This window comes from Myiozetetes cayanensis, unplaced genomic scaffold (genome assembly GCF_022539395.1).
Source record: "Myiozetetes cayanensis isolate MyiCay16 unplaced genomic scaffold, myiCay2020 scf17, whole genome shotgun sequence".
Classification (NCBI taxonomy): Eukaryota; Metazoa; Chordata; class Aves; order Passeriformes; family Tyrannidae; genus Myiozetetes; species Myiozetetes cayanensis.
In genome coordinates this window covers 6,501,689-6,528,701 of record NW_026087378.1, presented here as the reverse complement: position 1 = coordinate 6,528,701, position 27,013 = coordinate 6,501,689, and the positions used below count along the sequence as shown (strand labels likewise).

General features: G+C 43.8%; 1 protein-coding gene and 1 long non-coding RNA gene across 6 annotated transcripts in view; one reads left to right on the top strand and one right to left on the bottom strand.

Annotated features, from left to right (window-relative positions):
• Positions 1-27,013, top strand: part of LOC126638554 (uncharacterized) — a 1,011,613-nt gene that overhangs the window by 416,953 nt on the left and 567,647 nt on the right. Inside the window, exon 1 of one of the 4 annotated variants that reach the window (XR_007628626.1) lies at positions 6,912-6,932. The exons of 2 other annotated variants lie outside the window; for them this stretch is intronic. This is a non-coding gene — a long non-coding RNA (uncharacterized LOC126638554). Of the gene's footprint in view, positions 1-6,911; positions 6,933-24,304; positions 24,326-27,013 lie in introns of those variants that run through there. One more of the 4 variants, XR_007628625.1, reaches the window with a different exon arrangement.
• Positions 551-26,682, bottom strand: CREBRF (CREB3 regulatory factor). Of its 2 annotated transcripts, XM_050312505.1 has the most exons (10): positions 26,564-26,682; positions 17,034-17,211; positions 15,932-16,057; positions 13,809-14,892; positions 13,198-13,299; positions 10,234-10,428; positions 8,027-8,216; positions 7,546-7,619; positions 7,049-7,171; positions 551-6,438 (listed from the first exon to the last, which is right to left on the bottom strand). In XM_050312505.1, exons 2-10 carry the CDS (start codon positions 17,040-17,042, stop codon positions 6,323-6,325), a joined length of 2,019 nt encoding a protein of 672 aa, XP_050168462.1. In that variant the 5' UTR covers positions 17,043-17,211; positions 26,564-26,682; the 3' UTR covers positions 551-6,322. The 2 variants fall into 2 exon arrangements, with proteins under 2 accessions (XP_050168462.1, XP_050168463.1); XM_050312506.1 differs by lacking the exon at positions 13,198-13,299.

The following is a 27,013-nucleotide window of genomic DNA, read 5'->3' as shown; positions in this document are numbered from 1 at the left end:
CCTTGTTCTCTTGGAGCAGAGCCCGAACCCCACCTGGCTCCACCCTCCTGTCAGGGAGTTGAAGAGAGTGAGTTCTCCCCAGAGAAGCTCCAGGTTTACACCCAGTACCTTCCTGAGGTCTCTGGGTAGACAGACCCAGAGCGGCATTGATCATGAGCAAGGGGGGGTGGGGGGAACACGAGGTCCCTTCTGTTCCTCCAAAATAAGAGGTAGGGCAATGGCCCCTTGTTTTTTCCACAAACTCCTCCCCGGTGCTGTGTCCTGCCTCTCCTGCCCTCAGACCCTGTGGATAAAGGTGCTGGAGACCATTTTCACAGGGACTGCAGGAAGCCAGTCAGACTTACCCGTCCAGCTTCTCCTGCTGGACCACCACGCTGATCCAGCAACCCCAAGAGGCTCTTGGAATGAGAATGGAAAACCAAGTTCTTTTCTTACCTCTCATCCCTTCCAAAGGAAAGTTCCTGAAAATACCAGAAGACCAAAGGCACTTACTTCAAGAGAACTGATGCCATTCGCTATCACTCCACACACACAGTAATTTGAGACAGCATTTCCTCCACAATTTTTATTTTAAATTACAAAGGATGTTGCATACATTGATGAATTTGTATCTGAATAGAAGTGCTAGGGATCAAGGGTGACAGAGTAAACAAAGTCAATAGTTTAATTGTGCCTCTTTTAAAAAAAATAGAACTGCACAACTATTAACCAACATTAAACATTGCAACTCTTAACAGATCATGCTTTGAACAAGGTAAATTTATTTTCTAACAGAGACAAGACTTTTATTAAGTTTTTCTGAGCTCCAGTTGGAAGTTGATTATAGAATATCAAGGACAGCATTACAATCATGACCCCAAGCATAGGTGGAACAGGATGCCATGTTTCATTTAAAATGCCTTTTTTTTTTTTGCATCTGCATGTGCCATCAGCCTTAAAGAGTTCACCCAACCACAAATACTGAGCAATCAGTTTTCCTTGGACATAATATTCTTGGAGAATACACTATTCCAATCAGAATGTATGAATATCCGTCATTATGAGAAAGATCAATACAATTTTTACTACTAGATTGTTTCCCAATCAGATTTTGATAGGGTGGAACATGCTTTTGCCAATACCAAATCCAATCCAGAAGTTTTCCTTGTAGGATCTAGTTAAGTCACCCAAATTTGACTTACAAAGACAACCAACCATGAAATATTTTTAACTCCAGAAAAACTCTGAATAAAGATGTTATCTAAAAGATTGGAGTTTTATTTCTTTTTTTGTGGGGGGTGGGTGGAAGGGGGAAGAAAAAGCGTGGCTTAAAATACCTCTGGCTCCACAACTCCTTAGAAAGAGAGTAAGTGCAGAGTCAGTATTTGCTCCTGTGGAAGTTCATGAATGTCTAAGAGGCTGAGGGTTATAATTCAGAATGCACACACACAGCTTCTAAAAGCACTGGGGGGAAAAACATGGCATATTGTGAAATGTAAATTGTAGAAAGATAGAGACATTTTTGTATGCTGCAAAGAAGATACAACCTAAAAAGTGCCATCTTTCGTTAATGACATTTAAGAATCCCAATTTACACTGGGAGATATTCAAGAGTGGTGTTTTCTCAACATACTAATGCCCTTAATACAGTTACAAGAAGGATCAGTCACTGAGTAACCGTTTGAAATGTACTTCACACATTCCCTGGGGTAAACAAAATAAACCTCAACTGTGTGCAAGGCTGTGTCAATAAGCCAAGACCACATCTAGCAGCACACTTCACTAGGTGATTCCAACTGAAGCCTCCAACTTAAAAGGAAAATAAAATCATGATTAGATGCACTCTTGAAACTCAGGTCTCAAGGCCAAATACAAATCCTGACATTCAGGGTCCATAAATGGGTTGTGCCTCAACAGAATTTCAGGAAGACGAGCAAGCACGTTTGAGGAACAGAATTGCATTTGCTATTTCTGCTGAAGGCAACTTGTACACAACCCTTGGAAATCCTCCTGATAAAGCGTTTTAGAGCTTTAAAAAAAATAGCTATGTTTAAATGGTTTATGGAAAAGAAAAGCACATCCAGTCATTATAGATTGTGAATAAGCTAACTGTTTTATTAATGAAGGCAAATATCAGATAATACTGGGGGGGGTCTTTTAAAAATAAAATTAAAGCTGACACGACTGTATTTCAGAAGTGCCTGGTTGCTTTTAAGTTAGTTAAAAGACCTTTCATCCATTTTAGGTTGATGTTTTGTTTGTTTCTAAAAAACCAAAAACTTTTCCCTGGCCCTCTTAGTATGGAAAAAAGTCAATCTATAAAGAATTAGGAACTGAACACAGCTGAGCCTGACTCTCACATCAGCTTTACAGCAATGCAACTTTATTAAATCACAATGATTTCAACTGGTATGATAAGAAAATCCAGCCCATCCACACATAAACATAGCTTTAGTAGTAAGTCTCTCTCATCCAAAAAAGAAAAGTACTCACCAAGTATCAATAAATGTGTTCAATAAACCAGAAAAGGAAGCGTTAGCAAAGGGGGTTTTGGGCTAAAAAACACCCTTCATGAGCACCCCCACATTTTGCAAGGCCATTCAAAAACTGGTCTTCCATATAAATACAAAAGGACTAGTGAGAGAAACTGAAATCAGACCTATCCGCACTCTCTTCAGTTCTGATTCCACTTCAGAGGGTTTGACGAGTTCAGAGGGAATGAAAAACATTTAGTTCTAGATGTACAAGTAAGGCACAATATAAAGCCACATCATCATCTGTCATGAAGGAAGTGGGGAAGGACGAGGGTCATACATGGTACAGCAGAACAAGCAGCCCATCGATTCCAAGTGTGGCACCTACGTTCAGACTGACGAGATCTCGACAAGAGCAGTTATGACAGCATGCTTTTAATATGGAAACAAATCCTAGAGAATCCAGTGTATCAGAAAAAGGAAGAGCTTTTGTTTGTATTAAATCAAAAAATATATCATCGTTTTTGGATATAGGATTAAAAGTGAATATTCACAATGCCTACACTCAAAAACAAACAAAAAAACCCAGGACTTCGTTAAGATCCACATACCATGTATGAACACTGAAAATCTTTAGAAAATGGTCTTCTCTAAAGATCACCCAAAAAACGCATGCCACAATTGCCAAAAAACAGAACATGTACATTTGTTGGTTTTTATACCCTTATAAGATTTTTGTTTGTGATAAGTATACACTAAATGTATATATTTTAATGACACTAGAGGAAGCAGATTGTTACTGGCATTAAAGTACAACCATTTCTAGACGGTTTAAATGCCACAGAGTCCCCTGGTTAAAATGTAAAGCTGCACAGCTTGCCTATGTCACCTTTATGATAAAGTTAAACCAGCAAAAGGTCTTACCTTTACTCTACATTTTACTGCCAGGTTTTATTTATCTCAAGTATCGCTGCAGCATTCTGACCAGCCCAGAGTTAGCAGCAAGTGGCAGGAATCATATAAAACGCAGTTTCTTTTTTTTTTTCCTCTTTTCTTTTTTTAAACAAAGTGCTTTTCTAAGATATACATACATATAAATAGTTACAAAATAAAGTGTCAACATTAAAAAGCTCAACTATTTCAAAGCTTTAACTTAAAATAATACATAGGAAACACTGAAATGCGAGGGTACGGAACTCACTAAAGATTCAAACTCTACTTTGAAATGCGAGACCAAAATCATCGTCTGGTTTTCAGACAAAAATAAAAAGCTATAAAGTTGTGTTTGCCCAGCATTTCTGAGCAGTAAAAAGGGGCTTTTCAATACCTTGTCAGTTTAATTTGTCACGGAAGTTTTTACCTGATTGCAAACTGCTCTCTGTTAATGTTTAGAAATGCTGCCTTGCCTGCAGGGTTTGGATGGAGCACAAGGAGCTCTGGGATCCGAGCAGTCCATCGGAAAGGAACAACAGTGTGCCAGCCCTGGTACAGACACGGCCTGAACTTCAGAAGACATTCTCTGTCGGGGTTTTACGGGCCATTTGCAGCTCCAGAATAACTGCAACAACTACAATAGGAATACACCAGACCCACTGTGTAAAGCAGCAGCCAACTCTCACCTCACCCAAACAACAACACAAACACCTCAAATGAAAACACCCACATTCCACTCAGATTTTCCAAGTCCTAAGTGGATTTACAAAGTTTTGCCTAAATTGCCCTGGGTATTTGTTCAGTCTCTTGTAGGAAAGACTTTCTGTACAGCTCAGTAGTGGTATTTTGGCCTCCTCCTCCCTTTTGAGTCTTCCAAAATATTAAATACAAAGTAAGCTGTGTGCACACGAGTGTGGCAGGGCCACCACCTCCATCGGCCACTCTTACTGCACTGTTACCAATTCAGGCTTTTTTTTTTTTTTTTTTTTAATAGTACAAGCTTGGATATAAAAATAATCTACTTATAAACAAAAAGGAATCACAGTACAAACAAACTTAGACAAACTAGAAATGAAGTGGAGAAATTCCCCAAAGGGAGTGGGGAGAAAGCCTTCATGGACTTTTGCATTTTTTTTCAGCAGCTACATTTGAAAATATTTGGTATCTCTATTTTCAGTAAACAGTGTTTTGTCATTTTTAAATAGGGAGAGAAAGAACAGGGAGGAAAAGTGGGGGGTCCATGAAACCAGAGAATGATCTTGCCTTGAGATAAAGGACTTTCTCATCAAAGGCTAAAGCTTTTAATTTGTACGTTAACACTGACTACAAAGCCAACTCTTATTAGCAGAAGAGCAAATAAGAACTGTGTGTTAATATTCCTCAATCATAGAAACTACTGAATTAACAAGAATAAGTCACATATAAGTCTGAAGAAGCTAGTTTCGAAATACCTGTACAAAAATATAAAAGTCTATAAATTTTTTTTTTGTTTTGTTTGAAGCCTGTGTTGATCCTTGGAAACATCACATGCATAATAATACATCAACTGGAAAAGTGGCAACTAAGGAATTAGATATTTGTAGCTCTTTTTTTCTTTTTACATATATACAAGTTACAATAAAAATAATTTTATTTTGGTTGTTTGGTGGAAGTATACTACAACAAGCTAAATACTTTTTTTTTTTTAAATTCTCAAAGTTGAAAACTATTTTACCAATAGCTTACTAAAATCCAAATATATTAAAATCTCCTACAGTAAGTGCAGAGAAAAAAGATTTAAAGACTCCAAGACGGCCACCAACTTATCTACCATGGAAGCGAACTACAAGAACAGCAAAATAATATTGTTATGTATGAATGCTCCTTCTGTAGATAATTGGACCCAAACAAAAAAATTCACAGTTCAGTAAGATCCCTAACCCTGACCTTTAATTTTTTTTCTTTTTTTTTCTTTTGTTTTTACATTCAGTACAGTATCATATAAGCTGTGCAAAACTTTACTTAGACTGGCAGTTCGCCATATCAGTTGCATTTGTCTTTGGTACAAAAATAAACAATCGCATTAATGTGCAAGTATTTGTTTTCTTCCGGCCAAAGTACCGAAATTGAGTTTTCTAGAGCCATCTTTTATACAATACATAGACTCTGTGGCATATATCTACATTTTCAACATATTCCTATATACATTCAAAAATTTTAAGAGCTGGAACAAATACATTAAAACCTAAAATCTTACCATCTATACAGCTTGGTTTTGCCCCTCAGGGTTTTCTTCATACAAAACTTTACCAGCTTATACTGATAGCTCTCCCCCCAAAATACAAGGCACAAAGAATATACTTTTTTTTTCTCTTGCTTGCACAGACATTTAAATACTATATTAAGCTCAGAAAATTAAAGTCTTATATGGCACACTAGCTCTAATGCCAGGTGTGCTATGTACAAGTTAATGGTTGCAAAGAAAGCTTATTGGTTTTTAAGAAAAGAAAATCCAATTATTAAAAAAAAAAAAAAAAAGGAACAAAAAACTCCCTAAATCGACAGCTTTACCAAAAAAACGCTTCCTCTTATTTTACTTGGACCATAAGCCTGTCACAACATCTGGCACATGCTAAAAAATTTCACTAGCAAAACCATGTTTTTGCTTCTAAAACAAAAGTGATATATTCTGGTCCTAGATCACTTGAAAAAGAACTCTCATTTCTGTATTGAAGCTTAAAGCAGCTTTGAAACTATCTGGTTTATGGTCCGAAAATGCTATGAAGCATTTTATATCACGCTTTGATTTGTTTTACTACACTGTTATTTCCAAACAATGGAACCTAATGGTGAGTGTTTACAGAATGCTAAGCTGACATGCAGACCAGAACGGGATTTACAACGAAGAACTCAACAGCACAGGTGGAATCTGACCCGTGAACAGCTCAAGTCACGCCTTAAACTTTTGACATTGGTATTCGCAGCCCTACGAGGCCTCCGGTGGGGTCTCCTTCCGCCGTCTTCTCCAAGACTTGATTCACAAATTCTGATGTCTGTCCAGCTACAGGGAGTCCTAAAGGGGAGGGTAAGAGAATGTGCTGTCAGGTTACTGCTCGTGGCACGGGGTGGTACGTTCCTACAGTGACACAAAGCCAATGAATGCTTTGGTCAGTGATCAGCTACAGGCACGGACAACTGAAATTAGGAAAGTGTTCTATCTTTCTCTATTTCAGAAATTGTTTGCACTCAAAGTGAATCCAGAGGAGGCCACCAAGGGATGGACAACCTCTGCTATGAGGAAAGGCTGAGAGACTTGGGATTGTTCAGCCTGGAAAAAAGAAGGCTTTGGGATGGCCCAACTGTGGCCTTCCAGTACCTGAAGGGAGTCAGCAAGAAAGATGGAGAAAGACTATTTACAAGGGCCTGGAGTGACAGGACAAGGGGGAATGACTTCCCACTGAAGTGAGGCCCTGGCACAGGTTGCCCAGAGAAGCTGTGGCTGCCCCATCCCTGGAAGTGTTCAAGGCCAGGTTGGATGGGAGCTGGAGCAACCTGGTCTAGTGGAAGGTGTCCTTGTTCCAGAGGGTGGAACAAGATGGGCTTTAAGGTTTCTTCCAACCCAAACTATCATATGATTCTATGTCTCTTCACATACAGGCAAATAATGAAGTTTTACTGCTTACCAAGAGTGTCTTTAATAAGTATGTTCAACTTCTGTTCCATGTTGACTCCTCTGTCATCCTTAGGTACCTGCACCCGATTAACTATTTCTTGTTTAATGGAATTGATGACAAACAGTAAATTATCTGCAAAGAAAAAATCTTGGATTAGATTTACAGCCCATTCCCCCAGAGCAAAAGAAATTCAGAGTTATCCACACACAGCTGTGTCAAAAGTGTCACATCACACTTACTGTAAAATTAAAATGTAATAGTTTATATCAGATATTACAAATATTTTCAAAAATATTTACCACTACATGCATTTACATCTGTAAAGTAGCTCAACACTGCAGGTAACCAAATTTACATATACTTTATGGAATGGACTGGTTTTGTACCAACAGAATTGTTGGGTTTGTACCAACTCTGTTTTCTCTATGACTTTGGGTTACATCACGGTGCAAAACACACACTTGTCCAAACAAAAGAAAAATTAAGATGTGAAGAGTTGTATTTACCATATTCCGTGTTGAGACCCCAGAGTTTTACTTTATTGGCTTCATACTGGGCTTTCTTTTTTAGTCTACAAGCCCTATAGTAAGAAGAGGGGAAGAATTAGAACACTTCCAAAAATTCCAGAATACTAAGAGCATCTGTTTGTTTGCCCCACTAACTTATTAACCAAAACACTCAGAGCTGTCATGTACAAAATCCTCCATCTACTCACTCCCCTTCAGTGAAAACACTCTGCTACCTGCATTTGATTACATTTGACACTTGTGGATTTTATCACTGTATCAGTCATTTGCCCTGCAGCTAAGGAAGCCAACTTCCAGTGGAAATACATCCTTATCTAGGGAGCAGGCAAACTACAGCTCCAAAGCGCCAGCTGCCCTGTTGTTTGATAAACTGGTAATTAGCAAAAATCACTTAGACCTTAATCATGCGATTGTAGCAACCCCAAATCTCCTCATCCCTGCAGCTTCAGCTAACACGTACCTGGAAGCCAACTTGTTCTTTTCTTTCCTTGACCTGGGTCTGGCAGTTAAGGGAAGTTCACTGACTGGTGTCAGGTCACTGATCACCTTATTGAGCTTCCTCAGTTCATTACCAATCTGTAGGAGCTTCCTGGGGTTGGGAGTCAGGTCTTCTACATCAGTCCTCCGTGACTTCTTCGCTGCATATTTTCCTGTTTCAAATACACAGAAAAATGGGTTGGGAACTGACACAATAGGTACAAAAACCTGTGAGAAAATTCCTAAATACGTAATTTTTTTGGGTGCATTTGAAGTTCCTTTGTTCATTACAAGAGAATGGGCTGGAATCATGTGATCCCCGTGGCCTTTCACAATAGAAAGAGCATTTCCAGACAAACTGCTTTGTACAATTCATATTCTATCCAGATCAGATAAGAGCAAATACTGCTGGCCAGGCTACTGGAAGTGACAGACAATATACACACAATTGTGCTAAAAAATATATGTCACAAGTTCAAACCCTGTTGTTTTGCTCCAGCTGTAAACTTGTTAATTCATGTGTTCAGTTAATATATCCTCTTGCAAGCTCAATTTGATTAAATTCCTAAATAATGTTATTGCTAAAGTTCTGTATTAAGAAAGAATGCTGAGGCCTGAAATGATCTGAGCGATGCTGAGCATAAATGATCCACATAAAGGCCAGTTAACCCCTTTTATACGTGTTTGAAGCTATTTAAGGCCTGGTTTTCCTGAGGAAATACACATATTCCAATCAAAATCTTTATTCCTTAAGATTCTCTGCCACTGCTATGTGTCTCTTCTAGATTCCTATTAAAAACGCTGGTTGCTAGAGATACTTGCCTGAAAATGATAATCAAATTAACAAAACCTGCTCCAGAAATATTTATTTGAGAGGTGATATTTTAGCATGATTTATCTGATGTAGCCGCTTATTGACCTTGGTGCATATCTGTATATAAAACCAAAACAACCCTGCATATGTTGCATTTGTAGGTTTTGGATGGTACACAGCGTTTGATCCGACCAATCCCTTGCACAAACACCCGATGCAAAGGTCACTTGCTTCCCATGTTTGGTGGGATCGAGTCCTCAAGGCGTGTTTGGTTATCTGTTGTTCAATAACAAGTACAGAATCTTAGAATCACAGAATGGTTTGGGTTGGAAGGGACCTTAAAGCTCATCTCGTTCCAAGCCCTGCCTAATGCAGGGACACCTTGCATTAGACCAGGCTGCTCAGAGCTCCGTCATGAGAAGGAGCAGAGGTTGGGACTTTAGGTAGTCATATTTCACTGCAAGATAAATAAGCATTTAAAAACTAAAAAGATTTAGAGGAAAAAGTGTTTTCTTCCCTGAATAAATCTACAATTAACCATAAAAAAAAAAATCTTTTGGTTTAAGAGAAGGTCAGCTGTGATGTTAAAGACAGTAATTTTCAACCAGAAGGGGAATATTAACCACAACAGGGAAGCTGGTTTCACTTTTTCCTTCAAAGACCAAATCAAACAGAGCAGCCTAAAAGAGGTCCTGTGACAAGAAAACAAAAATACCCCTAAGAGTGGTTTGCTGGGGTGATGTTAGTCATGTTTGTGGTGCAGTAATTGCTCATTGGGAATAAATCACAGTTATTAGAGCAATTGGTTTTAAGTTTCTAAGAGGGCATTTTAAGGAAATAGTTTATTCACAGAAGAGTAACTGCTTCACTGTGCTGCATTCACATGGCAGGAGAAACAGGTAGGGAGGAGAAAAAGGAGACAGTTGTGCCTTATTGCTTGTCCTCAGTTCATACCACAGTTACCCTGAACTCAGCATCCATCCCAGATCCCTTCCAACTTCCTGCCAACACAGGCAGGACTGAAACCAACAGCTACAAGGAGCAAATATCAGTCAAACCACCCATCCAATGTTTACAGTATCTCACTGGGAAAACTTTGAACTCTTGGGGTTTCCACTGAGAGCCTTTAGAAGTTACAATTCTCAATTCATCCACCCTCCTCTGGAAGAAACCACACTGAAAGTCCCTACTGTGTGCTCACCATGCCTTCCTTGGACACTGCAGAACCCTGCTAACTGAGCAACAGACTTACAGTGTTTAAACAACTGGTTTTGAGGGCCAAAACACCACTTTCTCCGCACTTGAAGTATGGGAATTTGGCTACTGAAGGTGTCAGAACGAAAGGCAGTCACTTGTGACTGGGACTCTCTCCTTACCATGATGGAGACCATTCTTCTGGTACATGTTGCTGGGCAAGGTGTCCCGATTCCACTCGGATGGCCTCAGCATCCTCTCCTGCTGCGACGGGGTCAGCTGCTCGCTGTACTCCCAGAAGTATCTTCGCTTGCCTCTTTTCCGAGAGGATATTGCAGTCATTTCTTTTAAATCCTCCACTGAATCATTTTCATACCCTAAAAGGATGCATTGGGTCGTTTATATACTGGTGACAGAACCTGTTTGTAGCCCTCTAGCAATGGACTGAGTATTCAAGTTAAGAGCAAAACCACAGATGAGGCCTGTTTTACATTATATAACAGACTTGGTTTTCAGCATCAGCTACTTCTGGGTACTTGCCTAAAATCCAGGGATAGACACTGAGCCACTGATGGTGCTTCATTAGTTGAAAAGAGACAAAGTATTTATGCACTGAAAGCCCCTTTATGTTCTCTGAGCCTCTAGGCTCTTGTCCCTCACAATTCCACAGACAGCAGCTACTGGACAGTATTCTTCCATCCTTACAACTGTCTCCATGAATTTGTAGGAATATAATCCTAGCTCACCTCCACATTTTACCAAACACAAGGAAAGAGAAGCAGATGGATTAGCAAAGGACAATGAGGCAAAATTATTCCACCACAGAATACTCTGAGTTGGAAGGGACCCACTAAGATCATCGAGTCCAACTCCTGCTCTTCGTGAGTTTGAACACCTTTGGGGAATAAATCAAACCACTGAGCCCTATCAGACTGGAAGAAATAGGCTCTGTTATCAAGACAGTGACAAAAAGACCATCTAAACTGAAGGGAACTGGACACATGCTGTTCAATCTCTTCCTCTCCTCTTTAGTGGGATGAAATGATCCTCTGTATCATATTTTAGTGGTAAATTACGCTGCACTTGATATGATGAACATTTCGTGAAGGACATGGAAACTGTAATGCAGTTCGACATCACAGAAACATTTTACCATAACTATGTAAACACAAACCATGGGTTTTAAAACCCCAGATATGTTTTAGAAAATAAAGATAACCTACAACAAGGTTAAAAAAATCCCAAACCACTGCATTGCCTTTGGTACTAAAACGCTACATAATAGTTTACATTTACTTAAAACCAGGAGCATTTCAAAGCATCTCATACTCTGATGGAGCTTAATGAAAAGCCACTGCATGGACTGCAGGCTCAGCAAGACTTGACCCCATATGCTTCAGCTCTGCCTCATCTTCTAACAGCAGCACAAAGAACACTTTCTTCTTTTTAAAGCAGTCCATTCAATTAGTCTGTTTGCACTTGAAAAAACAGTTGAAAGAGGAAAAACAAACTTTCTTCATTTGGTCGGACTCTCACCTCATAACCCCAAGTACGAATAAAAGTGGGGTGTGCAGAAGGATGAAATCCATTTTAAAGTTCTGTTTCTAATCATTTCATCAACTCCTTCACTTTGATTCTCTAGTTTATTAAAAGGCAGAATTTTAAAGGCAAACCAAACAATGGAACATGGTTTATAATTTTATAAACATTTTTGTTGTATAGCCAAAATTATTGACAAATTTACAACAAATAGAGTGTGAAATACCATAAATATCTGTACCTGTACTTCCATTGTACCCAAATGCTGTTTGACATGAGTATCAAAATACTCCCAAAAAGCCCATTGACTTTCCCCTTGAAAAAACATGTCAAGCTATGCAACTCATTAGATAGAAAGGTATGAATTTAGCCCATCTTCAGGATCACACAGAACTAATCCAACCAATGAAAACAAATCTCTGTAAGAGCTGATGTGTACAAATGTACAACAAGGTTAAAATCAAGACTTCCTGTTTGCTTATTTGAACTATAATTAAGTTAGTAACTTAAATTAGATTGACTTAATACATCCTGCCTTGCAACTCGCACACTGACCTGCTATAATTTTAAAGTTACATAAAATAATCCAGTGTCTTAACCTGGGCTGCAACACACACACTTGTTTAGATTTTCTGTGCTGTGTTTATTCCTCTTCCTTGATTCCTCCTCTTAGCAAAGATCATATACGAGGGCTGGCTTCTATGAAATCTGAAAGGTTCTTGTGTTTAGCTTTCAATCCCTTCACTAAGCCCCTCCTAAAAACCTTTGTTCACATCCCTCACTCTGACTTCAGGTTTGAATCCGCCAGGTTAAGTGAAGTAAAACAGAGAACAGTATAGACATGACTTCCTCATTTTATCAGATCAAAGGCAAAAATAGCCCTACCAAAACAAAACCAGAAAACCCCTCCTCTTAACCAGCTGGTCACAGTGACTTCTGTCAAATCATTTAGGAGTGTTTTTCCCTCAGCTGATGGTGCAGGTGCTCAAATCTGATGCAATGCAGCTCCTTAAAACAACCTCTGTGCCTTCACAAGCACTTTTCCCTTTCTGCTATTTCTTCTCCAGTGCTACTGACAACTGAATAAGTTCCTGCATTTCCCATTTCTGGAATCTCTTGATTACTTGATGGGAGAAGCAGTCATTTACAAGTATTTCTATCAGGCAAAATATACTAAGTAATGGCAAGGCGCCCCATGTTTAACTGCAGAAAGCAGAGGGAGTTCACCTCAGAAGAGAGAAAGAGGTTTTAAAATGCTAATAAAAATGTGTTCTGTGCATGTTAAAGTAACATAAATGGCATAATGCTTACCAAGTCTGCTGCCAACTCAGGAAATCTAATTGGAAAATAATTCCATCTGAGAGTTCATGACGACAAACACTGACAAGCTTTACGGGAGCTGTTCTTGAAAGGGAAAAATTTCAGCTGCTTTCTCCCCACCCCACGGTTACATATTTCCAAGTGTCTGAATACCTTAATTCTTATACTCTACTATATTTATAAAATGTGAATACTGTAATACTTCCTGCAATTAAATTAATCCTTGGTTACAATCTTGTCTCTTTCCCTTCTGATTTTATTTTTATATAATGTTACCCCTTTGTTACCTTCTATGTGAAGGTTAGTTCTTACTTCTGCTGTTAGGGCTCCATTTCTACATGCAGAACAGGGAAATTCAGTGTTCTTTGAAGACTCACTAAGTGTTACTGCTGAAAACCACCAAGAAATGGTTCTATTAGTTTCACTGGCAGGTATTCATTGGATTCTGTCCAAAACTGTACCTACAGCAGGACTTAAGTAATTATGAAATCACTCAGGATATGATTTCATACTGAGAGATAGAACTCTGGATAAATTTAAAACAACAAGAAGTGCAAGAAAGCTCTGCACACCTTATCATCAAGCCACAAAATAGGAAGAAAACACTTGTTGCAGCTGCTCTAACCTCAAGCTACAGCTGGGCTTCCTGTATTCTCTATTATTATTTTTGTTTCATGACCACAGTTGATAAGAGTTTTTCACCAGACAGGGCAAAAGAGATCCTGTATAGTTTGAATTAACTGCATTTTGCAAAGCACTTAGAAAATCTGGGATGAAAATTCACAACTTAAGTTACAGGTGAGCAACACTGATCTATCAGGAGTTCAACAGCATTCCTTCCCACTCGGCAGACAAATCCATTCACCTCCACGTTAACACATCCCAACACTGTTGCTACCTGGTTCTGAGAAAGTATCGCTGATGTCATCGTCTTTATCATCCTCATAATCTTCTTCCTCATCGTCGTTCTCAGACAGCTCATGCTCGCTGCCAAATCCTTCATCATGGTCCTCATCTTCAATATCGTCCTCATCCTCCTCATCTTCCTCAGGGTCTCCCTTGGCTGACTGTTCACCCAAACTGTCTGTTACGAAAAGAGAGTAGTTGTGCTCTTCCTTCTTCTGTGAAGAATCCGACACGGAGGTGCTGGCAGAAAGGCTGCTCTCCCCCACGATAAGCCCTGGGGTCTCCTGGGGTGGGCTGAGGAGCAGTTCTTGAGTCTCTTTGAAAGGCAAAACAGGAGGTGTGCTGTGGCCGTGTGGGGATTCAAGTCCTTTTCTTTCCTGTCTCTTTGCTACAGCACCACAGTAGCAGGTGTTTTCTTTCGCTGCGTCAGCATGTGCCTGGCTCAGCACCGGTCTGCTCTGTGGCAAAGGATTGATCTTTACTTTTGCCTTTTTAACATAGTCTTTACATTCCACATGAATGTTCACCTTCTCATTACTGTACACGTTGGTCTTCACCATGACCTGTGTACTGGCAGCAGGCTGGGTCGCAGGTTTGCTCACCCTCTGAGCACAGTCCGACAGCGGCGCCTCGGCCTGAACGTTCTTGGAGGAACAGACCGGGGCTGCTGCTCTGGTTGCAATTTTTTTGCCAGGTAACAAAGAATTTAAAGGGTTTTGTTTTACACTAAAGAGCAAGTCAGGGTAATAGAGTGAATCTGAGACAGGTTGGGAGTCCTCACTGTTAAGCTGAGCCAGTGTCGGTGTTTTGCTTATCACTTCTTCATCTTGGTACGGGCTTGAAAAGTCATCAAGGCCCAGGTAATCCACCTCTTTTGTTCCCCAGATGTCACAGCTGGTTAATTTAGTGTACTTAGTTAAGTCTTCACAGTAGGTATCCCACTGCTCCCACTTGGAGGTGAAAGCAGCTTCTTTGTCCAGGATGTCTGTAAAAGACTCCAAGTTCTCAAGGTCTTTGCAGTCCTCCATGGAAAGCAGGTTGTCCCTGGAGCTTTGCTGATAGTCCATTTCTCTATCCTGTGCATAATAAAGACAAGTTAAAAATTAATACAAAACAAATATCAATCATCTCTGTCCTCTACTACATCTAATATGGAGAACTCCATTGCAGTGAAGTGTGAGAGAGTGGGAATATACAAAGATACTTCAACTTTCAACTAAAAGCTTCTTTTGAGGGTCAGAATGAAGTACAGCTTCTGTGCTTCAGCAATGGATCCTTCTGAAAAGGTTGCTCTTCCAATGACACTGGATTCTTTTGCTGCTACTGGAAATTCATCTGGTCATCAGGAACTAAACTAGCACCAATATCCATATATTTAAAATATGAAAGGGATCAAAGGCAAGCTAAGTCTCTATTAATCTAGGTCAATCTTTGCTGTGTGCTTAACAGAACATGCTCAAGTTTACCAGTTCCTGGAAAAACCTCATTCTAACATGACCAATTAATGACTACAAGTGACATTTCTCCGTTGATGCAGGGGTTAAAGAAGAGAGAATGCTCATATAAGTAGTTCACGAGTCAACTTTTACTTTGCTTCCCCCGCATTCACAGCTTGGGTGAAGTAGCACTCAACAGGGAGAAATTCTTCCCTGTGAGGGTGGTGAGGCCCTGGCACAGGTTGCCCAGAGAAGCTGTGGCTGCCTCATCCCTGCAAGTTTTCAAGGCTGTGTTGGACGGGGCTTGGAGCAACCTGGTCTAGTGGAAGATGTCCCTGCCCATGGCAGGGCGTTGGAATGAGATGATCTTTACGGTCCTTTCCAACCCAAAACCATTCTGTGATTCTATATAGCTGCTCTTGCAGAAAAGACTGTATGGAAGAGTCTCAAGCACCATCACAAACTCTGTCTGAGCCTCTCCTGATGGCCAGCTTGTTCAAGTGCCTATTGAGGAAGCATCACATTTGCTGGACAAGCAGTTGGGCTCTTCCCTAACCAGTACCCAGCAATAATGAATAATCTTCCAGCATTCTTGAACAAATACCCCTCTATTACTGCAGGAACTTGAGGTATTAGTCAAGGAGAGGAAATTCTGTACACACACAAAGACATGACCTACCAGTTCATACATGAAGTCTGGATCTGAACTGCTTGCCAAGAGATCTGTGCTCATCAGGGTCTGTTCTGAAAACACATGGCTCCGAAAGGCATCCCCAAAAGGAGGGTCCATTCCACTCACACTGGGCTACAACACAATGGACAGACATTTGAGACATGCTATAAAAAGGCACGTTATCATCCTCAACAAAACAGACAGAGTATATCACCATTTCCTCCAAGTTTCTGAACTCGTGCTCTACTTGCACCTGGAAGGTTTTTACCTGCACAGATAAGCATGTCATTTCCCAGAGCCAGAGAATGCTTTAAGAGCAGCTGACTACACACAGCTCCTCAGTCCAAGGACACGTTTCTATTCACCACAGAGCTGCAAGAGCATTGCTCATTCATTCTTTCTTGTGAGTTTGAAAGTCTCACACGTTTGACAAGTTTTGGGATACGCTGGCATTTGGAGAAGACAAGGGCAAATACTGGCAAGATCTGTGAGAATCAGCAGGCACCACATGCTTGCAGGGTCTTCCCAGTCATACAGATCATTTTGTACTAAAGCAGTGCTGACTGTGTTTAGAACCATTAGAACTCATAAAGCTTCCATATGAAATTGCATCAGAAGCAAGATTTATGACAACTAAATCAAGAGTGTTACCCCTCTCTCAAGTGGAATTTGTAGCAAAAAAAACATTATTCAGGATGACTGGGCATGCAGGGAATGGGCAGCACGGCCTTTTGCTACATTTAATTCCAGACCTCTATTTCTCTTCTAGACACTCTCGCCCTGAGGGCTGGGAAGGGAGAAACACTGTGCTGCTGAAAGTCATTCCGTGTGCTGATGTGTGAATCACTGCAGCAAGAAAAGGCTGTTCTGCTCTCCAGGCATCCGCCCTCATCAAGAGACAACCTGGCTGAATCCGGAACAAACAGCACCAAGAGCAGCACCACAGCTTACACCACACATACTACTGGGACTCTGAAAGATATACACCATTTAATCTCTTATAAATTCTCCCTCCTATTGCCAGCCAAATTTGCTCTTAAACTTTCTCCTTTTTTTAATACGGAAGCAGAATTATTCACAGGAGCAAATAAAATCCTAACAGACTTACCTGAGGCATTTCCAAGCCCAGATTCCCCAAATCCAATTCCAAACTTCTTGTTTTATTCACTTGTAGATTCCTTTCCAGCTTTAATTCAGTCTCAGGGAGTTTACACTATCCATGCAATGAAATTTTTCCTTAGGATAACTTCAGTTCACTCTGATGGAGCTCTTCTGTTTGTAGACTTCTGTGCAGAATAAACACAGCAAACCCCCAAGAAAGTGAGTAATCCTCCACCAAAAAAAGGTGAAAGCATAAAAAATAGCCAAAGTGAAGTAAAGGCAAGAATTTCCCCTGAAAAGTGATTTTTCCTCATGCTGGAATGTATAAGGATTTTATTCCCTCTGCCATCCTTCACTGACTGAAAAGCCACTGATGCTGCAGAACACAGCTGCTGCACAAACCTTTTTGGCCGAGTTAAATTTTATTGCCTTTTTTCCTCACTGCTGAGACCACGAGCTCTATAGACACCTGAAGAGAAAACCCTGCCAAATTAGAAATAACAACTACCACACTGCTGGGTACCCCAGAGAGAAATAATCTTTATGACTAATATAACGGAGCCAATAAATTCTAAAAATGTCTCAGGCAAATGGCTCAAAATATGAATTTCAGAATAAGCAGAAATACTGTTCAGCCATACCTCCTCCCCTTTTCAGGGATGAATCTGTCCAGCATCAGATAAGATTATAGCAATCACTCACATAGCAACATCTAGTGGTAGAGGATCACAGCGAGCATCTCACCATCCAACAGCAGAGAGGAAGAGACAGACTTCCCCAACAGAACTAATTAAAAATTGTGCCACATTCACAGCTGTCCAGTAAAATATCTTCTCTACTAATTCAAGTAAGGCACATATTGAAACATGACCAACTTATCTGTTAGTAGTTTTACCAGTTTAGTAGTTTCTATAGACCTGCTCTACTTCAGAGGAGCCTCATATCCTGCTTAATCCTGCATTTTTAACAATGTAAGGAAAAACCTCACTCAGCACTGCTCTTAAGTCAGACTTTGGTGCAATCTGCTCAGGCTATGCTTATTTTCCTGTTTTGAAAAACAAATAGTAAACTATAAGTATTGTCCTACAGCAGAGCTACACTGCGAACCCTCTTCCCAGCAGCACATGACAGCATCCCCTGATGATTCCCACTTTCAGACAATATCTCAGCTATTTTGTTATATTCAGCATATGGTACATCAGACTGTTGTAAAAACATACATTATTCAAAGAAGTCTTTACTTATCAAAACGTGTTTTGCAAAAAGCAGCTGGAATATAAAGAACAACAGTTACATGTCCAGTTATACACAAGTTCTCAGTAAACCCACCCTACCACTGCCTGAGCAATTCCTCATGAGGTCCCGTGGGGAACGAGAGCCAGTTCCTCCTGAGAATCGTTTCTTTCTGTTCTAAAACTTCCAGAGAACTCTTTACTTAAGTAGCAATTAATGTGAAGTTTGTCTCCTAGGGAAACGTGCCTTAACAACCCCCATTTCCTTTCACCCAGCAAAGGCCACACCACAGCAGAACTGGTCCTCCTGTCACTGGTAACGTGGCAGGGACAACCGAGTCACTTCTCAGCCCCACCTGATCCAGGAGAAAAGGCCTGTTCTTTAAAACAAACAAATGATGTTCACAGACACAAAGAGAGAGGTGAGAAGGATATAATCTTCCATATCAATCTACAGCCAAGCACTTTCTTTCCATGCAGACACTGATGCCTTTTTCACCAGAACATCAGATTACTACTTTGACATCACCACCAGACCACCACCGCCACCTGCGTTCACACAGAGACTGTCAGAGTTCTGCCACTGCATGATATTAAGGGCAAAGAAAGCAACCATTTGCTGCTTCTTCACTGGTTATTCTTGTCATGTTTTTGTTCGAACACAAACCTCAAGCCAGTCCGCACACAACTAGCAAAGGGGAGGTGAAACTTCCTCTGTACTGACACCGATTTCAGTAACAACTGACCCACACTTCCAGGTGTCAGCTTTGGGATCATTTACAAATCCTCAAACAAACATTAAACCTTCAAAATACTTTAACCAGTTCACAGACTGAGGTGATAAAATTATTGCACCATTTAAGGACGACAGTGCATGTCCTCCCAGGTCAAAGCAGTGTATCAGCTAATCTGATTATTCCTGTAAGTCTCTTTAACTTTCATTCTTGATATTTTATAATACTAATAAATGAATGTGACTTGAATCCCAGTAGGATCTATTCCAGGATTCAACAACATAAGGTTTTTGTTGGTAGCTCTATGGAGAGGGAAAACACAGTGAGGACATAAAAAGAAAGACACTGCCTCAGGGAGTTGCACAATCGGGGAATGCTTCATGCTCCCTACAAAGCAGTCCTACTTCCAACTGCTTCCAAATTTCCCAGAATGATCAAGATCTTCATTAAAAGACTCCTGGTGCTCACACATAACCACCAGGATAAATAAAGATGTATAGTAGAAATCAACGACACATATGGAAGCACAGATGTAGAACTGGAACTTGCTGTTAAGGAAAGTAATTTGCAGGCTGCAGTTAAAGTCCTGTTTTTATAGAATTTATCATTCCTGGCACTTTCAGCCCAAGACTGAGTTAGAAAAGAATAGTCCAGCTGTTGTGTTATCTATAATGAATGCAGCCCTGAATGAACTGAAAGAGCTGTGGCAGAACAGCAGCGTTAAGAATTACTGAAGATAAATATAGCAGGAATGTCTACTTCAGGACAATTTCCATTAATGCCTTACATCAGCCCTCCCCAAAGCAGAGACACAGAGGTGAGACTGCAGGCAGGACTGAGCCGCAAGTGGAATACACAGCCCGAGGCACCAGCAGGGTGCTGCTCCTCTGGCAGCAGCCTGCAGGGAAATCAGATTAAGGTGATTAAGGAGCCAGTTCGGAGTTGGTTCTGTGTCTGCAGACTCTCGAGACACAGCAGTGCAGAGCTGTGCTTGTGCTCCTGCTCCTGGGAGGAGGCCCCTGCCTTCACTGCAGTGTGTGGAAGGGCAAGACACACCTGAGGGGAGCCTACAAGGCACATGGTGAGGGACTATTCACAAGGGCCAGGAGTGAGAGGACAAGTGGAATGACTTCACACTGACAGAGATCAGTGTTAGATTGGATATGGGGAAGAAATTCTTCCCTGTGAGGGTGGTGAGGCCCTGGCACAGGCTGCCCAGAGAAGCTGTGGCTGCCCCATCCCTGGAAGTGTCCAAGGCTGGGTTGGACAAGACTTGGAGTAACCTGGTCTAGTGGAAGGTATCCGTGTCCACAGCAGGGGGTTGGAATGAGATGATCTTTAAGGTCCCTTTCTATCCAAACCATTCTGGAATTCCATGATCTCGGGAACAGCTGTGTTTGTCTTAACACTTCAGAATCTGGGGTACTGATTAGAGGCATGCATGTATAGATTGGTTTAAATCCCAGCAGTCGTCAATAAGGAACCAAAGCCTGTTCTAGAGAGTTAATAACTAATTACCTAAGGACAAATCCTAATTAAAAATAATCCTCCGTATTTAATATTTACTTTCTGAAGGAGAACAGTGGTCCCAAGACGCCTGGGAAGACGGAGCTTCACACAATAGGACGGGAGGTGCATTACCTGGGATTACTGATGCAGCAGCACATTTAACCTGGAAGACAGCGGGACCTAAACTCCAAACATGCAGCAATAAGGTGACACACAGCAGTTCCCATGCATGTGACACTTCCCTGGGCCATCAAAACACCCTCCTGCCACAATACAGCACCTCCAAAGGAGCCCCTATAAAAGAAAATCCCAAACTGCAGCTTCATCTTGGCACCTCTGAAAGTCTTCCTCAGCCACCTGCGTGAATCATTTGTGCTGTAGCTAAAGTTGCTATTTCTGTCCCAATTCAGATGTGTATTTTGTGCCATTGGAAAGGCACATGGAGCGTGGCTGTGCTGCTTTGTTGGCTGCACAGTGCTCATTATCCCAGCAGCTAAATGCCTGCTGTAAGTGCATTACATGAACAATTACACTTTCATGATGGTGACTGCATCACACAGCACAGCTTGTCAAAGTCACAGTTGTGAAGCAGACATAAAAAAAAAAAGCTCACGAGAGCCTGTCAATACCAAACTTAAAAATTCAGGCTGAAACATTCCAAATGCCCAACTCTGAATTTCAGAGACTGTACAAAAACCACACCATGTGTTTGAAAAGAACCATTATGTACAACACAAGATTTGCTGAATCTGGACATTTTATGAAGTACTAGAGTTAGAGATGCAAGAAGTTCTCCTGTGCTTCTCTTACAACTATTTTTCCTTTCAGAGTTTGCGCCAATTTGTTTTCTATTACAGAACATCCTCCGCTCAGTGCAGTCTTCAAGTTCAGAACATTTGGGCTGCCCAGGGAGATGGTGCAGTCCCCATCCCTGGAGGTGTTCAAGGAATGACTGGATGTGGCACTCAGCACTCTGGTCTAGTTGAGAAGATTGGTCAAAGGGTTGGACTTGATCTTGGAGGTCTTTTCCAACCTAAATGATTCTGTAATTCCGTATTTTTCCTAATTTTGTTTCTGAGTAATGTTCTTTTGTTTTCCTTTCTACACAATTTTTCAGTTATTACCCAGACTTAAATTCTTTTACTTTTCTCCCCCCCCCCCGCCAAAGACACTACATTTTAATTTTATTATTATTATTATTATTTCATAACAGTAAGTAAAGACACTTCTGTAAAAGGTATTCCTGTGTTTCCACCCACCACAGCCTCATTCACCTGCTCACCAAAGCAGCCAAGTCCCTTTACCTTCTCAGTGATGGATTTGTATTCAAATGCCAGCACAAGCATCTAAAACATTGTGCCCTTTGCTTTTTCTGTCCTGGACAGAAAACAACATCTGCTTAAGACACCCAGATCCCGAGTTTGATGGAGCACTGACATTTAAAAGAACTAAAGGCACGTGGACTTTTTCACTTCTGCTAAGGTTCTTCCCCTCCAGAGAGGGAAACTGCTACTTCACTGTCTTTGTTCCCTTTCGTCCGTTGATCATCCCTTCCCCCTCCAATATTATTCTTCTAGTCCTACTTGCCCACAGTAGACAGACTTCAAGACCTGGAAGCGATACCAACAAACAGAAGCCCTGGTCTCCACCTCACACAGCAGAGCTGATGAGCCACCAGAAGAACACAGCACTCGTGTACCCCCAGCCCAATGCTGTTACCCAGCTTAGGGACGCTCCACAGCTGTGTCAGCAAACATGCAGATCCTGATAATTGATGGAATCATAGAATGGTTTGGGTTGGAAGGGACCTTAAAGATTATCTCAATCCAACCCCTGCCAAGGGCAGGGACACCTTCCACTAGACCAGGTTGCTCCAAGCCCTGTCCAACCTGGCCTTGAACACTTCCAGAGATGCGGCAGCCACAGCTTCTCTGGGCAACCTGTGCCAGGGTCTCACCACCCTCACAGGGAAGAATTTCTTCCTCATATCCAATCTAACCCTACTCTCTGTCAGCTTGAAGCCATTCCCCCTTGGCCTGTTACTCCAGGCCCTTATAAATAGTCTCTCTCCATCCTTCTTGTTGGCTCCCTTCAGGTACTGGTAGGCCACAGTTATGTCTCCCCAAAGCTTCTCTTCCAGGTTGAACTATCCCAGTTCTCTCAGCCTTTCCTCACAGCAGAGCTGCTCCATCCCTCTGATTAACTTGGTGTCTCCTCTGGATTCTCTCCAACAGCTCCATGTCCTTCCTGTGCTTGACCCCCAGAGCTGGAGGCAGCTCTGCAGGTGGGGTCTCACCTGAGTGGGGCAGAATTCCCCCCTCACCTGCTGCCCATGGTGTGGGATCAGCCCAGACACACACAGGGGAGGTTTCTGGGATGGGTCACATCCAGCCTCTCCCCAACCAGCCCCCCAAGTCCTCCCAGGGCTGCTCTCCATCTGTGCATCCCCAGCCTGAGTTGACAACCCAGCCTGGACTGACATTGACCGAGACGCAGGAGGCAGAATAAAGAAAAGGGGTTATTTTTTTTAATCAACAAACAAAAAGCGTTTACATATTTTATAACAACTGTGTCCAGATTAATATACTCCTACTAGAAGTACCTTTCTATACATTCTGGAACAAAGACTGAGACTTTAATATTATTTTAGTGCCGAGAGTGGGATGTGCAGCATGTTAAACTTATGAGAACTCTATTAACACACTTCAATTAATTTTAAAAACTTATTATAGTTAAAATATTGATAGCATAAACCATTACTAAAATAACACTACAGACTTAGGAGAGCTGTTTGCAAAAGAGAATCAGTAGTAAAATAACATTCAAATTTTTTTTGAGCCACAGATTTCCCCTGATGCAGAGTGGAATGAAAGCATAGAGAAACAAAAGCAAAACTAAACAACAATTCAGCTTCCCATCTCCAGCAATATTCTATGTCCCAAGGGGATGTTGTTTCCCTGTTTTTTTCTGACAGGGCAAAGCCTTTTGGAGGAAGAAAAAAATTAATTCTATAGTTCCCAGGAAAAAACCAAAAAGCAACACAACTCTCATGATGAAGGAAATGGTACAACCTCATCTACTCCTCATACTGTGAAATTATGACTGTTATACTTTTGTCAGCTAAAACAGTCCAGCAAGTAAAAAAAAAAAAAAAAAAAAAAAAAAGAAGGGCGTTAAGAGGTCAAAAACAGAAGAAAAATAGGGAAATTATAGCAATGTCTAAACCTTACATTTACAATTTTCAGAAAGTTTTTGCCTTGCCTTTCAAGCCAATGCCAATGCCAAATTTCCTTATCAACATTTTATGCTAAAACATCATCTAGTTAAGCTTCCCAAACCACACAGCATGGACATGCAGACCATGAGAATCTAAATGAGTGGGTTCCCTTATTTATCCCACACTATCAGTCGATTATTTGGACAAAAGCTTCTCTTTGTTCCAATTAATTCCTGCTAATGCTGAAGGGACTTCAAATCTTTGTCCTTCACGGAGCTGTTTGCCTCTCTCATTATTTAAAAAACACACGGGGAGGGTGCTCAGTGGCCTGATGCCTCTGCTGCAGATTGCTCTTATCAGGGAATACTCCCATCAAACACAGGGCAATTCCTTCTTGGCTCAGGTGAACTACTGGCTACAGACACTGCATGAGGCCTCTGAGTTATTATTTTCATGCCTCTAAAACAGGACCCTCATCAAGACGTCTCCTCTGCAAGAAACCTTTCCTGCTAAAACAATCACACCCAGGGAAGCTGTGGCTGCCCCATCCCTGGAAGTGTTCAAGGCTGCGTTGGACGGGGCTTGGAGCAACCTGGTCTAGTGGAAGGTGTCCCAGCCCATGGTGGGGGGTAGAACTGGATGATCTTTAAGGTCCCTTCCAACCCAAACCATTCCATGATTCTGTGACTTAATTTTCTGTAGAAATTCCGACTTCTCAATTAAGTTGTCAACAGTAAAAATCGAACGGGTTTCCAAAGCACCTGTGTGTGCCCCTCTATAATTTTTATTGTGAAAACACATTTTTAAAAATAATCACAACTAACTCTCCCCACATGGACACTTAGAAGTCCTTGGTTAAGCTACCTTAGGCCAGAGGTGTTTTAATCACAATCTTTAAAACATTTAGATGTATTTGAAAGATAATACAGGAATCTGATTCTGTTTGGCAGATTATGTACTGCATGACTTCAACAAGGTTCCCCTCGAGTGGCATCAACAGCAAAATTATGACTACTTTAAGCGAGAATTGCACATTTCAGCAGGCAGAGCTGAGTGCTCGAAGTTGTTCAGCCTGTTGCACAGAGAAGCCTGAAAAAGCACCGTGTGCCTTGTACTGAGTGTGACACTGAAATTACCCGTGCTACGGGCTCAGCCACAGCAGCCCATGCCCTGAGAAGTGCCGTGGGGTCACAGGGATGACAGAAGGTCATGGGCAGCGATGCTGCGGGCAGGGAACAAGGTCCAGGCAGGGGACCCTCGGGACAGAGGGGAAATAACGTTTAGATTTTTTACTCCTCGGTGACAGGAGGGGCTTTCTCCGGGCTGCACCCGCTCGGAGCCTCAGTGAGCTTAATCCAAACCCGCAGAGGTGTCGGACACCCGTGTAGGGGACACGCTGAGCCCCGCAGGCGGCTCCTGAGCCGGCCCGTGGAACCCACCGATGTTTTATAACCCAAATCCGCGGCAGCGCGCTCGGGGCAGGGGCCGGGAGCGCGCCCCGTCCTCCCCTCAGCTCGGGGAGCGGGACCCCCGCGCTCGGGCACCGCCCCGCGCCGGTGCAGACCCCCGGGTGGGACACACCCCCCTGAGGCGAAGCGCTGCGGGGGGCCGGGGCCGCGGGTGCCCCTCGGCAGCCCCAGCGCCGGCGGTGCCCGCGTCCCCCCCGCGCCCCCGGCCCGGCCCTGACCCACTAACACACCTCCGGCCAACATGGCCGCCCCGCCGCCCAGCGCCCGGCGCACCCTACCCCTGCCCGCCGCCGCCCCGCCCCCCGCGCCCGCTCATTGGCCTGCGCCCCGGCCGCGCGCGCCCCCATTGGCCGGCGCGCCCGCCGCTCACCCGCCCAGCGGCCCTTTCAAGCTTGGGTGAGGCGACATGTAAACAAACCCCCTCCCGCCGCGGCCCCGCGACCCCTGCGCCCCCCGGCCCCGCGGGGCTCCCCGGCCCCCGGGGCGGGCTCGGCGACGAGGGGTCCCGGTGTCGCGTGTGGAGCGTCCCCTGCCCAGCGACCCCCGCCAGGGCTGCGGGCGGCCCGGGCGCCCCCGGGGGAAGCCCCTTCGCGGGGCTCCCGCTCGCCAGCGAAACCTCCGTCCCCCCCGCGCTGTCGTGACATAAACGCCGCGCCGGAGCGGGGACGGTCCCTCCCGCGCCCTGCCCCGCGCTCGCAGAGCGGGGACCCCTCTCCGCCCGCTCTGCCCCACAGCCTTCGCTCCGGAGCAGAGCCGCCCGCCGGGCACCGGCGCGCCCGGGCACAGAGAGCCCTCACCCCGCGGGTCACTCCCGGCCCGCCCGGGGGCTCAAACAGGTCGCAAGCAGAGGAGGCGAATACGAGCCCGAAAGGCAGCAGAGCGCAGGGACTGCCGAGCCCTTCTGCCTCCCCGGACAGCCGAGCACACCCAGCGCTCCCCCGGCAGGACGGCGCTTCGCTCTGCGGGCGAGACTCGCTTTCCTTGTAAAGGCACGGGCTGTTCCTGCCGGGCGGAGGCTGGAGGGGACAGCGCCGACAACTCCCCGGTGGGATCGCGCTCCGTCCCCGCAGCCCCTGCCCCAAATCTGTCCGCCCCGGGACCGGACACCCCCCGCGCACAGCTGCTCCCCGGCAGCCACACCCCCCGCGGGGCGAGCGGGGCGGAGGGGCCGCCCGCACCATCCCCGTCCCGCTGCCCCAGGCAGGCACAGCCCTCCCTCCATTCCATTCCATGTCATTCCATTCCATTCCTCCCCCGCTCCCCGCAGCCCCCTGCCCGGCCACACCGCCTCCTCCTGCCGGACGCCCCGGACCCCCCAAGCCCCGCGGTCTCCTCGTCCCCCGGGCCCTTGCGGTGCCCCCCGAGCCCCCGCTCACCGCGCTCAGCGGGGGCCGCCGCCCCGCTCGCCCCGGCCCGGCCCCTCCATGCGGCCCCGGGTTTGTTTGTTTATGTCCCTTCCTGACGGGTTCCCGGAAATCGCGTGACTCGCCCCTCACGTGGCCCGAGGGGGCGGGCACGCGCGGGAGGGCGGGGGGAAGGGGGCCGCGCCAGCCAATCGCCGCCGGCCGCCCCGTCACGTGAGAGCAGAGGGGCGCGCGGAGGGTATTTAAGGCGGGGTGGCGGGTGCCCGCGGGCAGAGCCTGGCGCGGTGGCGGCGCGGCCGTCCCTGCGCTGGTGCCCGTGCCGGGCTCCTGTTCTGAGATCCTGCCCCCACCCTGGGGCCCTGGTCACATACTCACCTCCTTCATCCATCCACCTATCTTGTATCTGCAGCTCAGTACTTTTCCTACTGTCTCCAGCTACCCACACAACCACCTTTCACAGTG